This window comes from Sturnira hondurensis, unplaced genomic scaffold (genome assembly GCF_014824575.4).
Source record: "Sturnira hondurensis isolate 20B ecotype Veracruz unplaced genomic scaffold, ASM1482457v3 Scaffold0009906, whole genome shotgun sequence".
Classification (NCBI taxonomy): domain Eukaryota; kingdom Metazoa; phylum Chordata; class Mammalia; order Chiroptera; family Phyllostomidae; genus Sturnira; species Sturnira hondurensis.
The window spans coordinates 1,436,592-1,454,422 of record NW_028082537.1 but is presented as its reverse complement, the minus strand read 5'-3'; the positions used below and the strand labels follow the sequence as shown (position 1 = coordinate 1,454,422).

General features: G+C 35.5%; 1 protein-coding gene across 9 annotated transcripts in view; it reads right to left on the bottom strand.

The window, feature by feature from the left end:
• The window catches only part of MLLT10 (MLLT10 histone lysine methyltransferase DOT1L cofactor), a 251,441-nt gene that overhangs the window by 86,038 nt on the left and 147,572 nt on the right, over nucleotides 1-17,831 (bottom strand). For all 9 annotated transcript variants that reach the window (XM_037058099.1, XM_037058098.1, XM_037058097.1 and 6 more), the window contains one exon: nucleotides 16,247-16,342. In XM_037058099.1, coding sequence (XP_036913994.1) covers nucleotides 16,247-16,342 — 96 coding nt within the window. The remainder of the gene's footprint in view (nucleotides 1-16,246; nucleotides 16,343-17,831) is intronic.

The following is a 17,831-nucleotide window of genomic DNA, read 5'->3' as shown; positions in this document are numbered from 1 at the left end:
AAAATTTTTTTAGTTTCACCTCCAGGAGCTCTACCAGGTCTTCACAGTGAGTATCAGGAGAAAGAAAGGAACAGTTCTGAAATTTGCCAAAGTATTCTGTTCTTCTTTAAAAGGCCTGCTTACAGGAAAAACTATTTTACCAGACCATAACCTGCTGGGGTTATATCAGAACCCGAAGTCCCTGGAGATGGGATATACCAACTCCAATGCCCGCCAGCACAGCAGCAGCATCCTATCCCACCTAACAAGGCAGAGGAAGGGGCAGACCCACTTACAAAGATCACAATCCAGGGGCACAATCTAATCAAAAGACGACCAAACGTTTCCCTCTCACAATGCCTTATCACCACAATAGATAATGCCTGTTTACCACAGTCCCTTTCATGCAGGATATCATATTGAGCTCTAAAACAAAAAATTATGAAGCAGACTTCCAGTCAAGATGGAGGTGTAGTAGACATTCTGCCTCCTCCAACAACCAAAACAAGGACAACAAATCTAAAAACAAAAAATAACCAGAACTGCCAGAAAAATCAAACTGTACGGAAGTCTGACAAACAAGGAGTTAAAGAAGACACATTACTTCAGACTGGTTGGAGGGGTGAAGATGGGCAGCCGGGGTAGAGGGGACATGTGGCAAGGTAGTAGCTGGCAAACCAGGCAGTCCCACATCTGCATGCAGGTAAACCAAGGAGGCATAACTGGGGGGTGAGAATGATCCCTCAACGCAGGGTCCCAGCACAAGGAAATAAAGGCTTAAAACCTCGAGTAGTAAAAACCTGCGGGGGTTGAGGCGACAGCAGAAGAAACTCCCAGCCTTACAGGAGTGTTTGTTGGAGAGACCCACAGGGTTCTAGAACATACACAAGCCCACCCATCTTGGAATCAGCACAAGAAGGGCCCAATTTGCTTTTGGGTAGCGGGGAAAGTGACTGAAAGCCACCTGAGAGCCCAGCTAGTGGCACTGTTCCCTCTCGGATGCCTCCCCCACATACAGCACCACAATGCAGCAGCCTGGGTTGCTGCACCCTGGCGAATACCTAAGCCTCACTTCTTACTATATAAAAGGTGCACCAAGACAAAAAAAAATATGGCCCAAATAAAAAAAAGCAGATGAAAATTCCCAAAATACAATGTAGCGATGAACAGATACCCAACTTATCAGATGCAGAGTTCAAAACAATTGTAAGCAGGATGCTCACAGAAATGGCTGAGTATGGTTGCAAAATAGAGGGAAAAGTGAAAGCTATGAATAGTGAAAGAAAGAAAAATCTACAGGGAACCAACAGTAAAAAAAAAAAAAAGGAAACCAAGACTCAAATCAATGATTTAGAACAGAAGGAAGAAGTAAACATTCAATGGGAACAGAATGAAGATACAAGAATTCAAAGAAATGAAGAGAAGCTTAGGAACCTCCAGGACAACTTTAAACGTTCCAACATCCAAATCATAGCAATCAACTGAAAACGTATCTGAAAAAATAATGAAGGAGAACTTCCCTAATCTGGCAAAGGAAATAGAAAAAGGCTTAGTCACTGAAAAGGAAGTGACTTCCAGGAAGTCCAGGTAGCTCAGAGTCCCCAAAAAGTTGAACCCATGGAAGCACACACCAAGGCACATCATAACTACATAACCTAAGATTAAAGATAAGGAGAGAATCTTCAAAGCAGCAAGAGAAAAGGAGAGTTCCATACAAAGGAGATCCCATTAGACTATCAGCTGATTTGTCCAAAGAAACCTTACAGGCAAGAAGGGCCTGGAAGGAAATATTCCAAGTCATGAAAGGCATACAATATTACTCTATCCAGCAAAGCTTTCATTTAGAATGGAAGGGCAGAGAAAGTGCTTCCCAGACACAGTAAAGCTAAGAGTTCATCATCACCCAGCCTTATTATATGAAATGTTCAAGAGACTTATCTAAGAAAAAGATGACCAAAACTATGAACAATAAAATGAGAAGCTTACAACTATCAACAACTAAACTTCAAAACAAAACAAAGCAAAACTAAGCAAACAACTAGAACAGGAACACAATCACAGAAAAAGAGATCACATGGAGATTTATCAGCAGTGAAGGGCGGGGGGAGGAAAATGGGGGGAAAGGTACAGGGAATAAGAAGCATGAATAGTAGGTACAAAATAGACAGGGGGAGGTTAGGAATAGTATAGGAAATGGAGAAGCTGAAGAACTTATATGTTGGACCCATGGACATGAACTAAGGGGAATGCTGGTGGGAGGGGATGCCAAATAAAGGGGAATAATGGGGAGAAAAGTATGGGATGTTGAGAATAGAGGAACAGTGTGCTGAAATAGGTGTTTTAAGAGAAATCTCAGGACCTTATTTTCAATTTTTCTGTGAAACTCAAACTGGATACTGTTTGATTTCAACTGTATGACATTCTGGAAAAGGCAAAACTATGGAGACAGTAAAAAAAAAAGTGGTTGTCAGGGTTTAGAAGAAAAGAAGAATGAATAGGCATAAACTGTAGGGTAGGTAGTGAAACATTTCAGCACAATACTGCAATAGTGGATACATGTCATTACACATTTGCAGAACCCTTCAAATGGAATATACAATACCAAGAGTAAACCCTAATGTCAACTATGGACTTTGGGTGAGTTGTGTGGGATACTGATAGTGGGGGAAGCTGTATGTGTTTGAAGACGGTGGATATAGGACATTTCTATACTTTCCACTCAATTTAACTATTAATCTAAAACTGCTCACTTTATTAGTTTTTTAAACTGTCTATATTAGAAAAAAACAAGGTCTTAAATAAACTTCATTATCTTGTACCTTAAGAAATTAGAAAAAGTGAAGGAAGCCCAAAGTAAGCGGTAGAAAGGAAATAAATGAAACCAAAGCAGAAATCATTAAAATATAAAAACAATAGAGAAAGTCAATAAAATGAAAAGCTAGTAGAAGATTGATAAAATTCATAAACCTATAGACAGCCTGATTAGGGAAAAAGAGAATAGCTCACTCAAGTAATAGATAACCTGAATACCAACATATGTATTAAAGAAATGGAATTATAGTTAAAAACCTTCCCATAAGGAAAATTCTAGGCCTAGATGGCTTTAGAAGTGAATTCTATCAAACAAAAATAATACTAAATTTAGACAAACTCTTTCAGGGAAGTTTAGTAAGAACGAATACTTACAATTCATTCTATAAAGTCAGCATTACTTTTGACACCAAAACCAAACAGACATTCTAAGAAAACTACAAACCAATATCCCTTATAAATACAGATGCAAAAATCCCTTTACAAAATCAAAAAGTTGAATTCAACAATATGTAAAAATGGTAATACACCAAGACCAAGTAGGAGTTATCCCAGAAATGCAAGTTTAGTTTAACAACTGGAAAAATCAATCAAAACCAGCCATATCACATGGTTGTCCAGAAGGTATCCAGCCATGTAATATGAAAAACACAAACATTTGTTTAAGAAACATTGTGCATAGGACAATGACACCTCAGTCTCCTTCAAAGTAGGCAGGCACCCTGGGACCTCACACAGTTCTCTGATCTTTGCTGATACAGCCTGTATATGTTCAATATTCTCAGGTGTTCTGCTTGCTGTAGGCCCTCTAGAATGTGGCCTACTTTCAACAGATGCTCAACCATCTTTGAAGCGTGTATGCCACACTTTTGTTTGCACTGCACTCATTGCATCGTCTCCAAAAGCCTTCTGCATCATCTGAATAGTTTCTGCAGAGGAATGTTCAAGCTTAGCACAAAATGTGATGCAGACAGATTGCTCTACTGGCTCAGTCATTTTGAATGTAACAGCCACACAGTGCATATGCTCACTCAACAGCATCCACTGCCCCCACTGACTAGTACAATGAAGTTATCATTGTTCACACATGCACACTCCAGTCCACTCTTCCTGGTTACACTGATATTGTGCAATGTGTTCTCATTATATTAACAATGGCTGGACTTTTCCCAGACAGACCTCATACTTCATCATAGCAACAGATTAAAAAAGAAAAAATCATACCAATATATCTATTAAAATATGTAGAAAAATTATCTAACAAAAATCTAATATCCATGGCTAACAAAAACGCTCAGGACTAGAAGGAAACTTCCTCAACATCACATGTAATATTAAAAGATTAAATACATTCCCCCAAAGATCAAGGACAAAGCAAAGATGCTCACTCTCACAACTTCTAGCAGCACTCCACTGAAGATTCTAAGAGGCATAATTAGAAACAAAAGCCACCCAGAATGAAAAGGATGAAGTAAAACTGCCTTGTTCATAATTGGCATGATCATCTATGAAGAAAATCCAATGGAATTAATAGGCTACTAGAAATAACAACAAACGTTCAGAAAGGTTACTGGGTACCAGATCCACAAACCAAGTTAAAAAAAATGTACTTCTCTATACTAGCAAAGAATAATCAGAATATGATATTTAAAAAGGCTATGACAGCATCAAAAACATCAAATACGTGGAAATAAGCTGAAAAAGGCTATACAAAACCTGAATACTCACTGCTAAAGTAAAAATTTAGATCAAGAGATAAACTGTGTTCATGGATTAGGAAACTAAATATAATTAAGATCAACTCTCCTTCAAAATGATCTGTAGATTGAAGTTCAAATCAAAATATTCGCAACGTCATTTCCACAATTTGACAGTCGGTCTAAAATTCATATAAAAATGCAAAGAACCTAGAAGAGGCAAAACAACTAAGAAAGAGAGAAACAACAAAGTTGAAGATGGATACTACCTGATAGAAAGGGTTATTTTAAAATTCAGTAATTTAAATAGTGTGGTATTAATGTAAGAACAAACAGATCAATGGAACAAAACAGAATCCAGAAATAAGCCAATACAAATAGAGTCAACTAGTTTTCAACAAATAAGGGTAAAGGCAATTCGTAGAGAAAAGAACAGTCTGTTCCATACATGGGTCTGGAAAAACTGGACATTTCTACTCAAGTAAGGAGACTTTGATGTAGAACTCACATGCAAAAATTAACTGAAAATGGATCATTGAGCAAAATGTAAAACAAAAACATAAAACTTCTAGAAGAAATCATTTTAAAAACTATACAGTGAACATAATTAAGAATACCTGCTCAAGTAACTGAGTGGTAAAATTATCTCCAAAAAATGTATCTGAATAAAAAACTTGCACCAAGAAGCTATGTCTTACAAAACTCAGTAATAAGAAAACAAAGAAGCCAATACAAAGAGACAAGTGGCAGATCAGAATAGATACTTCACTGAAAAATAAAATAAATAAATAGCAAATACACAAATGCAAAGATTTCAACATAATTTAGTGATTAAGAAAAATGCAAATTAGAACCACCATGAGAAACCAACTACACCCACCACGAGACTAAGATTATAATAATTGATCATACAAAATGTTACTGAGAATATAAAGGAACAGAAATTCTTATATACAACTGGTAGAATTGTTAAATGGCACAAGCACTTCAGAAACAGTTTGACAGTGTCAAAACTTAAGGATACACCTACCTTGTGACCCAGTTGTATTCCATTTGTTAGTAAAAGCTTATGTCCATACAAACATTTCTACTACACTCTAGATGCTTTATTCGTAATACCCTCATAATGAAAACAAACTGAATATCCATCACTTGTTAAATCAATAACAAATTATGGTATGTTCATACAATAAAAGTGGTCAACAATAAAAAGAAATGAAAAATTGATACACATAACATGAATGAATCTCAAATAATTAACCTGAGTAAAAGAACTCAGATGATGTTTACATGTTTCAATGTTTCCACTGCTAATGTTTTAGAAAATTTCAATTAATTTACAGTGACAGAAAGCAGAACAATAGTGGTCAGAGCATATGTAGGAGTAGGAAGACAAGAAGAGGCTGTACTGAGTCACAAATAAGCATTTCCTACTGACCGTGATGATGGTTTCACAAATTCATATAAATTTTTTACCCTAAATATTATACGTCAACTGTACCTAAAGAAAGCTTAACAGAAAGTTGAATTTATATGGTACAATAAACTATTGTTTATTTTTACTTTTAATTATTATCATCAACACATTTAAAAATTTTTTTAAATTAGTTTGCATTCTACATGATTTTGTATTAGTTTCAGGTACAAATATAATCAATTTCTGGATGGCTTTACTGTCTTAAGATTACTGTGCACGTGTATCCCCTTAAAAATTATTTTTACTAAAAAATTCCTTGATTTAGCATTCAGATGTGTTGTGTTGATGAATGCCATAGGTAAAGAACAAAGAGAGTAAAACAATAAATTAATCTACACCTGGATTTCATTATAACTTAAAAGTCCTAAAGATTTCCTTAAAAGTTAACCTTTAAAGAAACATATGCAAATTTAAAAATTAAACACTAAAAAAAAAAAAAGTTAAGCCCTGAGTGATGTGGCTTCATGGGTTAGGTGTCTTCCTGAAAACTGAAAGGTTGTCAGTTCGATTCCCAGTCAGGGCACATACCTGGGTTGCAAACCAGGACCCAGTTAGGGGCATGAAAGAACTGATTGATGTTTTTCTCTCCATATATCAATGTTTCCTGCCCACCCTTATCTCTAGAAATAAATACAATCTTTAAAAAAATCAACTAATATAATTTACAGAAAAAGTTTGTTCTATGACCAAAAAGTCTTAAAGAAACAGTATAAAATTTAACAGCTAATTTAACAGATATACTTAGAATTAGATCTTCATTTACCCTCTCCTTTAAAATAAAAAGATGATCTATCAAATATTTGGTATGAAAAGAAAAAAACTTAAAAAAAATACTAGCACATCTACAAGGAAAATGGTGGAAGCACTCAGATCAAAATTTTAACATTGGGATACCCAACATCTTTCCTGATGTCTGAATGGCACATCCCTGCCAATAAAGATCCAGAGATCTCATTCTCCCAATTCTGCCAGAACCCCTTTAAGAAACAGTTGGTTCAGCAACTAAGACTGACAACAACTCAGCAGGCAGAGGCAGATCCTGGGGTGCCTTGAGATATTTGCTGATGTATCCCTGGGTGGGCCCTTGCATCGCAACTTGGTCCCTCCCATGTGCAACCAAGCCTGGCACAAGTAGCAACAAAATGTGGATCTCCTGGAGCTTCAAACAGGCTGCCAAGGACCAGATATAGACAGCATCTCACATTAGTTTATACACCTTCAGACAACACTAAAGCAGAATCAAAGGAAGAACCCAGCAAGCAGCCAGTCAATTTTGCTAAGATGAATTCAACTTGCTTCTTTTTCATTATTGTTATTTTTTTCTATTTTTCCTTTTCATCTCTATTTTTTCTTTCATACACCTCTTACTTTACTCTTTCCTTTTGTTACTCTATATTTTTCATTTTTTCTTTTCATGTATTTTACTATTTCTCTTTCTTTGTTCTTTTTGTGCAATTTTGTTCTTTTTGTTACTTATTTTTTCTGTTTCTCTTCCTTCTCTTTCATATTTTTGGTATTCTCATATTTTTTCTTTTTTTTAATTATTTTATTGTTGTTCAACAACCAACACTTCTTTTTTTTTTAATATTTTATTTATTTATCTTTGGAGGGGAAAGGAAGAAGAGAAGGAGAGAAAAATCAATGTATGGTTGCTTCTTGTGCATCCCCTGCGGGAACTGGTTCCTGCCGGAAACTGGCCTGCAACTCAAGCATGTGCCCTGACTGGGAATTGAATCGCAATTGTCTGGTTCACAGGCCCGCACTCAATCCACTGAGCTACACCAGCCAGGGCCTCTCATATTTTTTCTTTTACTATTACATTTCTCTTTTTTCTTATTCTTGGCTCTTTTGCTGTTGATGTGTTATCAATTACATCAAGAAAGTAATCAAAAATTACCTGGAAAATGAAAATGAATACACAACAACCCCAAACCTAAAGACATAGTGAAAGCACTACTGAGTTCATACCATTATAGGTCTACCTCATAAGCAAGAAAAATCTCAAATAAAGAATTTAACCCTACACCTAAAAGAACTAAAAAATAACAGAGCCCAGAAAGAGTAAAATGAAGAAAATAATAAAGGTCAGAGCAGAAGAAATGATACAGAGACTAAAAAAAAACACAAAAAACCACAAGCCCCCCCCCCCCCCCCGCCAAAAGATCAATGAAGCCAGATGCTGGTGTTCTGAAAAGATTAACAAAATTGATGACTTTTTAACATGATTCAACAAGGAAAAAAGAGGACCCAAATAAATAAAATCAGAAATGAAAGAGAAATAACAACTAATATTAAAGAACTACAAAGGATTGTAATAGTATGAACTATATGCCAAAATTCTCAATGGAAAATCTGAGCAAAATGGATAAATTTCTAGAAGCATACAATCTTCCAAAACCAAATCAGGGAGAAGCAGAAAACCTGAACAGACTGAATAACAACTGGTGAAACTGGGGCAGTAATCAAAAAAACTCCAAGCAAATAAATGTCCTGGACTAGATGGCTTCACAGGTAAATTTTCCCAATCACTCAAAGAACTAACACCTCTCCTTTTCAAACTATTCCAAAAAATTCAAGAGGAAGGACAACCCCAAGCTCTTTCACAGCACCGGTATTATCCTAATTCCCAAGCAGGTAAAGATAAAGCAAAGAATGAAAATTATAGGCCAATATCCCTGATGAATATAGATGCTAAAACCCTCAACAAAGTATCAGCAAACCAGATCCAGCAATACATTAAAAAGATCATATGCCATGATCAAGTAAGATTTATCCCAGGGATGCAAGGTTATACAACATTCCCAAGTCAATAAATGCGATACATCATATAAACAAAATGCAGAATAAAAATGACACAGTCATATCAGTAGATGCAGAATAAGCATTTGATAAAACCAAGCACCAATTTATGATAAAACCTCCCAGCCAAGTAGGAATGGAAAGAACATACCTCAACATAATAAAGGCCATATATGAAAAACCTACAGCCAACATCATCCTCAATGGGCAAAAACTAAAACTTTTTCCCTTAAGAACAAGACAGTGATACCCTCTTTCACCATTCTTATTCAGCATACTACAAGAAGTCCTAGCCACAGCAATCAAACAAGAAGAAATAAAAGGCAAACAAATTGGAAAGGAGAAAGTAAAACTGTCACTATTTAAGGACGACATGATATTGTACATAAAATACCCTACAGACTCCACCAAAAACCTATTAGACCTACTAAACGAATTTGGTAGAGTATTAGGACACAAAACCAATACTCAGAAGTTAGTAGCATTTTTACACAGCAATAATCAATTACTAGAAAGAGAAACTAAGAAAATAATCCCATTTACTAGTGCAACAACAACAACAACAACAAAAAGTAACATACGTAAGATTAAATTTAACCAATAAGGTAAAAGACCTATACTCAAAAAATTATAGGACCATTAAGAAAGAATCAGAAGAGATACAAATAAATGGGAGCATATACTGTGTGCAGGGATTGGAAGAAATAACATCATTAAAATGCCCATACTATTCAAAGCAATCTGTAGGTTTAATGCAATTCCTATTAAAATCAATGGCCTATTTCACAGATCTAGAACAAATATTGCAAAAATTTATATGGAACCAAAAACAATCAAAATCTTGAGAAAAAAGAGCAAAGTTGGAAGGATCACAATACCTAATATCAATAACTATACTATAAGACCCCATAATCGAAACAGCCTGGTACTGGCATAAAAACACATAGATCAATGAAAGAGAATAGAGAGCCCAGAAATAAAGCCATGGTCAATTAATATTTGACACAGGAGGCAAGAGTATACAATGGAGTAAAGACAGTCTCTTCAACAACTGCTGCTAGGAAAACTGGACTGGTATGTGCAAAAAGAAAAAAAGGAAACTAGACCACCAGCTTACACCACTCACCAGAATAAACTCAAAATAGATGAAAGTTTTAAATGTAAGTCACAACAGCATAAAAATTCTAAAGGAAAACATAGGCAGTCAAATTTCAGACATCTCACATAGCAATACTTTTGCGTATATTGTATATAGGCTCAGGGAAACAAAGGAAGAAATAGACAAATAGGACTACACCAAACTAAAAAGCTTCTGCACAGCTAAAGAAAACGTCATCAAAATAAAAAGGGAATCCACTGTATGGGAACATATTTGCCAATGACACATCGGATAAGAGTTTAATTTCCAAAATATCTGAATAACTTATACAACTCAACACCAGGAAGACAGACAACCCAATTAAAAAATGAGTAAAGGACCTCAACAAATGCTTCTTCAAAGAGGAGAGACACATGGCCCATAGACATATGAAAAAATGTTCAACATCAGTGGCTATCTGAGAGATGCAAATTAAAACCACTATATCACCTCACGCCTGCCTAAATGGCAACCATTGTTAAACCCACAAACAACAAGCGCTGGTGAGGATATGGAGAAAAGATAACCTTAGTGCACTGTTGCTGGGGACACAGACTGGTACAGTCACTGTGGAAAACAGTATGGAATTTCCTCAGAAAATTAAAAATGGAACTACCTTTTGACCCAGTAATTCCACATCTGGGAATATATCCTAAGAATCCTGAAACACCAATTCAAAAAAATATATTCATCCCTAGGTTCCTAGCAGCATTATTTACAATGGCCAAGACTGGCAAAGAGCCTAAGTGCCCAAAAGTAGATGACTGGAAAAAACAAAAACAAAAACTGTGCTACATTACACAATGAAACACAACTCAGCAGTAAAGAAGAAGAAACTCTTACCTTTTACAACAGTATGGATGGACCTGGAGACTGTTACACTAAGTGAAATAAGCATCAGTGAAAGGTAAATACCATATGATCTCACTTAGATGTGGAATGTAAAGAACAAAACAAACTAACGAACAAAATTTAATCAGAAGCAGCTATAAGAGAGAATTGGAGAGGAGGTGAGGACTCATTAAAAGAATGAGAAGGGATTAGGCAAAGAACATACCTACATGACCCATGGACATGAAGAACAGTGTGGGGACTGCCTGAGGGATTGGGGCCCAGGTGAAGGGAGGAATAGAATGAAAAATTGAGAAAACTGTAAATAAAATATTTTAAAAAGAAATACTGTACTTTCAAAGTTAAACCACTCCAAAAATTTTAAGACTAATGATGGTGAGCTATTTACAACCAAGATCAGAACAACTATTAAGTCTTCTAGTAATGATAAAAAGTAAAATATTAAATAAAATGACTTCTAATAAGGTATCAGGCTCAATTTTGTGACAAATTTAAAAATACAGCCTAGCTGTGGCACATGTCCGGGAATTTGTTTTCAGAAACATTAACATCAAACAAATCTGTTCAGTCAAGAGCTAAGTTATCAGAAGGATCACTTCCTACATCAAGTATATAACTATTATGCTGTGCACCTAAAACTAATATAATACTGAATGTCAAGTACAAATGAAAAATTAAAAAATAAAATAATGTTTTTTCAAAAAGGTCAAGAGCTAAGATTTTCCTTATCTTTCTTTGGCAATATCACCTTGTACTACTATTATAAAAAGGAAACATTTGAAGTGATGCGAAAGACTAAACTGAGGAAATCAAGGGAAGCAACTATACCATCTACTATCACAAGGTGAACCTCCTTTTCTTCTTTTATGATATTCAAGGACTATCATAGTCAATTTAATCCTTTAAATTGTTAAGAGTATCAAGTCTGCAGACAGTTAATCCCATCTGTCCCATCTAATCCTCTTCTATATAAAACCTTTCTCCCTTTCCCATTAAAGAAACATCAAGCTATGTTTTCCAGAAAAGACACATATATAGTCATTCTGGTCCCAATGTTAATGATTAATACGAAATCCTACTTTGTTCCTAGCATTTTACATGTCTATGTATCACCAGTGGTCTACAACCACGGTCATCAATGATCGGTATGAAAATACTACACTGAGAAATTATACTGGTAGCATTTAAAAAGTTACAGTGACACCACATTAACATGAGACCTCAACACATCTGTTGCTAAATTCCAGTTTTAGAAAGACTTAGAATCAGAAGAGGTTAGAAATTAGTCACGGAAAAAGTGCAATTGAAAATTTTAAGATGGGTATAATGAACTTTAAGTTAATAAAGAGTAAAATGGAGTTTTGTATTAAGGTATGATAAATGACAAATGCAAGGTTCAAAAATGTAAAATCAAAACCGGTTATGTATCACAGGTATTTAAAAACTATAGTAGTAAGTTCAAGCTCCCTGTGATTTGCAATTTAAATGTGCTCTACTAATATGAAACATAAGGTTCATAAAAGAAGCCCCACAGCTCATAGTAACACTCAGCCTTACATTCCCTGACCTTTCCCTGTCTCCACAACAAAAGATAAAAGAGAATGGTGAACCAAAATGACAATGTTCTCCAAAAAGGTATCTATAACTCAGGTTTTCTACCATCCAACCACCTATCCCTTCCCAACCACTCAAGTTCTTCCCAGATTATTTGTCTTAAATCTACCTGAGCTAACCTAATTAATGCATTGCCCCTTTTTAAATCAGCTGATGAGAGATGATCATATTCTGAAACTTGGAAAACACGAGAGAGTAAAAGGCAAAATATGCACACATAGATGTGTGAGAATGTACATACATGGAATTCATCATGGAAAAATACTGAACTCTGGTCCTGTGAAATGTATCCTGAGGTGAGGATTGCAAATGTTCAGGGAAACAGACTGTGAATAAATTATATTCATATTATTAGTCTGTAAAATATGAACCAAAGCAGTCAAATGACATTCACTAAAGACATTGGCTGATTTTTATAGATCAAAAGAGCAAAAGGAATTTCCAGGAAAAGATTCAATTTAATACAAATATTTATTACATGATAAAAAAGGGAAAGATTGCCAAAGCCACAGGGAAAGATTGAAATTACTTAATAATGGTACTATAAAAACTAGTTAGTAATTCAGGAAAAGTATCTTATGCAAAATGAAAAAAAATCTACCTGGATTATTTTAAAGAGTTACTTAAAAATTTAAACAATCTAAGAAAATGGAAAAAAAATTTTATGACTTCCAGCCAAGATGGAGGCGTAGATAGATACATTTTGCCTCCTCGCACAAGCAAAAGGAAAACAATAACAAATTTAAAAACAAAAAACAACCAGAACTTCCAGAAAATAAGACTGTATGAAAGGCCCAGAACCAAGAAGTTAAAGGAGAAACATTCATCTAGACTGGTAGGAGGGCATAGACGGGCAGCCGGGATGCAGAGGATGTGTGGCAAGGTGGTGGCTGGTGGTCACACACTGGTGTGCGGATAAACCAGAAGAAACAACTGGGAAGTGAGGCAGACTGCGCAAGCCAGGGTTCCAGCACAGAAAAAGAAAAGCGTCACAGCCTCTGGCTGTAAAAGCCTATAGGGGTTGCAGTGGCAGGAGAAACTCCCAGCCTCATGGAAGAGACCCACAAAATCCTAGAATTTTCACATACCCACCCACCTGAGAATCAGCACTAGAAGGACCCAATTTGCTTGTGGGTAGCAGAGAAAATGACTGAAAGCCCGTGGAGAGCTGAACAAATGGCACTGTTCCCTATTGGACCCCTCCCTCACATATCACACAAAAACACAGCAACCTGGGTTGCCCTACCCTGGTGAATACCTAAGGCTCCACCCTTACAAAACAGGCATGCTAAGACAAAGAAATGTGGCCCAAATGAAAGAAGAGATTAAAGTTTTAAAAATAGAACTAAGCAATAAAGAGATAGCCAATCTACGAGATGCACACTTCAAAATACTGATAATCTGTATGCTCACAGAAATGGTTGAGTAAACAAAAATATACAGGGAGCCAGCACTGAAGGGAAGGGAACTGGGACTTAAATCGATGCTTTGGACCTGAAGGAAGAAATAAATATTTAACCAGAACAGAATGAAGAAACAAGGACTCCAAAAAAATGAGGAGAACCTTCGGAAACCTACTGAACAATTTTAATCATTTTAACATCTGAATCATAGGGGTGCCAGAAGGAGAGAGAAAAAGCAAGACATTGAAAACTTATTTGAAAAATTAATACAGGAGACCTTTCCCAATCTGGCAAAGGAAACGGAAGCCCAGGAAGTCCAGAGCATCCCAAAGAAGTTGGACCCAAGGAAGCACACACCAAAGCACACCACAACTATATTACCCAAGATTAAAGATAAGGAGAAAATCTTAAAAGTAGTAAGAGAAAAGGACACAGTTACCTACGGAAAAGGAGTTTCCGAAAGACTATCAGCTGATTTCTCAAAAGAAACCTTGCAGGCAAGAAGGGACTTGAAAGAAGTATTCGGGGTCCTGAAAGGCAAGGACCTGCATCCAAGATTACTCTATCCAGCAAAGCTTTCACTTAGAAAGGAAGGGCAGATAAAGTGCTTCTCAGATAAGGTAAAGCTAAAAAAGTTCATGATCACCGAGCCCTTATTATAGGAAATGTTAAAGATACTTATCTAAGGAAAAGAAGATGATCAAAACTATGAACAGTAAAATGACAACAAACTCACACCTACCAACAACTGAACCTAATAAACAAAAACAAAAATAAAAAACAAACTAAGGAAACAACTAGAACAGGAACAGAACCAGAGAAATGGAGATCAAAAGGAGGGTTATCAGAAGGGAGGACGAAGGAAAGAATGGGGGAACATACAGGGAATAAGAAACATAAACGGTAGGTGCAAAATAGATGGGGAAGTTAAGAGTAGTGTAGGAAATGGAGACACAAAAAAACTTATATACATGATCCGTGGACATAAACTCAGGGGAGGAATACTGGTAGGAAGGGGGTGCAGGACAGAGGGGAATAAAGGGGAGAGAGAAATGGGACACCTGTAATAACATAATCAATAAAATATATTTAGAAAAAAATTTAAAGTGTTTAAGAAAGGAAAGACTTTGCTAAGCACAAAAACCCAGGGCAGGGGCAAGCCAAGGAACACAGACAGAGGGCACAGACAACGGTGCAGGACTGACTGTGGGAGTGGGGGATGAGAGGGGAAGGGAGAGCAATAGGGAAAAAGATGGGACAACTGTAAATGAACAACAATAAAAAAAGAAAAAATAGTAAAGCATAAAAAAAGACAGCTTTAGCTTGCAAATTTATAATACTTCTTACACAAATTTAAAACCATTATAATGTATTCATTCAGTCTAATCACCTGTCACCCTCCTCCATGTTACCTGTTATCTCTCTACATTGTTTCAAAAACCTCCTAATGGCCGCCCTGCTATCGTTGAACCTCTATATTACAGTGTACTTAATCTATAGCAAAGCAGCCAGAGGTACTTAAAAAACCTCGGTCAGACAATGTTGTATCTAGGTTCAGAACCTCCAATGGCTCACTTTTCACTCAAACTAAAATAAAAAAGAAAGTCCTTCCACTGGCTTGCACAGCCCTATGCATCAAGCCCCTCATCTGGCCTCACAGCCTACTTACACTCCCCACCCCCACCCTTGCCTACTCTGTCCCAGACACCTGTCCCGGTCTCCATTTATTTTTTACATAAACCATGTGATAATAATCTTAGTAATATTCAATATTTACGAGGTAATGTTTACTATGAACAAGACATAGTTCTAATTGCTTTACACTTATAATTTCATTCAACTACAATAATTATTTCCCTCATTTTACAAATGATGAAATTGGGTTACAAAGAAAATAAATTAACTATCTGTCCTTAGAGCTCAGTAAGTGGTGAAGCCAAAATTAAAAAAATCAGATGGATGAAGCCAACATCACAGGCCAAATTCTAACCTCAATGATGTTTCCCACTGGTTATCTTTAATTAAAATGTTCTTCACAACCAAGTATGGTATAAACAGAAAGTAGATTAAGCACTAAGAAATGGAAAAGCCAAAGTGCTTCGTGTAGGGTTAAAGAGGTTGTAAAAGTTTGAAGGAACCAAAACACTGGGAATGAAAATATTTCTTAAAGGTAAAAAGGCAGTATATAATTGGTTATTATATAAAACTGAATAATGGTATATATCCACGTAAAACTGAAATCCCAGTTAAATACAGTTTATAATAACCCCAAATTAAGAAACAACCTTAATGTCTAATAATAACAACTTACTATTCAATCATGGTAACTGTCTAAAACCAAAAAGTAAAAAATAAAGGCAGGAAAAAAAAATTTTCATGACATATGTACAAAGATGTTTACAATATATTTTAAGCAAAAACAACTAAAAAACTGTGTATATAATACAATAAAAGAATAATGGTATATAAAACTTACTTTTTCTGTGGTTACTGTCAAGGAAGGAACCAATGCAGGTGATGGCTCTGGCTGCTTCTTGTGTTTTTGCTTGTGTTTGTCCTTTTCTTTATATTTCTAAAAATGAATACAAGTAAAGTCCAATGTAAATCATAACATATACACATGAACATACACTAAAGATGATATTTTAATTGTATTTAGTACCATAGTTATATTATTTCATATATAAATTCTACTTATATATTTATATTATAGCATTATTATATAACTATATATCTAATAATGCTGTAATATAAATATATAAATTTTAGAATAAGTTATTTGAAAGTGACTTCAGCCTCTTTATCCCTCAAAAAACATAAAATAATATATAAAAAACTGAAGCCTATAATTATTTGCTACATTTATATCTGGCAAACTATGTATTTTTTCTAATTAAAAACAATACTTTGGTGTGCATTTTGTAAATGGAAATTTAAAATTTACATAGTACTCTGACATGCACTTTGAAAATAGTGTCAGATTCTCCACCAACATGCATTAAATTCTATGGCCCATGAAGTAGATACCAGGAAAAAAAATTCTCCTAGGTTTATTCAGAAAATAGATGATTTAGTTAACACTAACTAAATTAAAGATATGACATGCTAGTTTATTATGAAGTCTTAAAACTAACTGAATTTAAGAAAAATTACAAATAAATAAGAAATTAACTATATATAAGCAGTCGAATTTCAATGTTAGAAAATTTTGACCAAATTGTTCTCAATTGTTAAAATCAGTAGCTAAGAATCTGTATTGGGGGTGTGAGGTTTATTACTATCTAAAGAGTTAATTCAACTTATTCCTCACAGTACTTAAAACTAACCATTCAGAGCACTTAAAAATCTATTCAAGGAATGAAAGATAAATACCACTGGACCTATCCTAAAAGAGATTACATACCAACAAAACAAAAAGCATAAAATTAAAGACAGATGTTTGGAGATTTTTAAAAACTGTATTTTATTGATTATGCTACCACAGTTGTCCTACTTCCCCCCTTCATTCTCCTCCACCCTGCACACTCCCTCCCACTCACACTGACCCCCTTTTTAGTTCATGTCCATGTGTCATAAGTTCTTTAGCTTCTACATTTCCCAAACTATTTTTGCCATCCCCGTCCATTTTCTACTTACCATTGATGCCACTTATTCTCTGTATTTTTTCCCCTTTCTCCTCCCACTCCCCTGTTGCTAACCCTCCATGTGAACTCCTTTTCTATGGTTCCATTCCCGATCTAGCTGTCCTCTTAGTTTGCTTTTGTTTTAGGTGTGGTTGTTAATAACTGAGTTTGCTATCATTTTACTGTTCATGTTTTATTTTCTTTTTCTTAGGTAAGTCCCTTTAACGTTTCATATAATAAGGGCTTGGTGATGATGAACTCCTTGAACTTGACTTTATCTGAGAAGCACTTTATCTGCCCTTCCATTCTAAATGAAAGCTTTGCTGGATAGAACAATCTTGGATGTAGGTCCTTGCCTTTCATGACTTGGAATACTTCTTTCCAGCCCCTTCTTGCCTGTAAGGTCTCTTTTGAGAAATCCGCTGACAGTCTGATGGG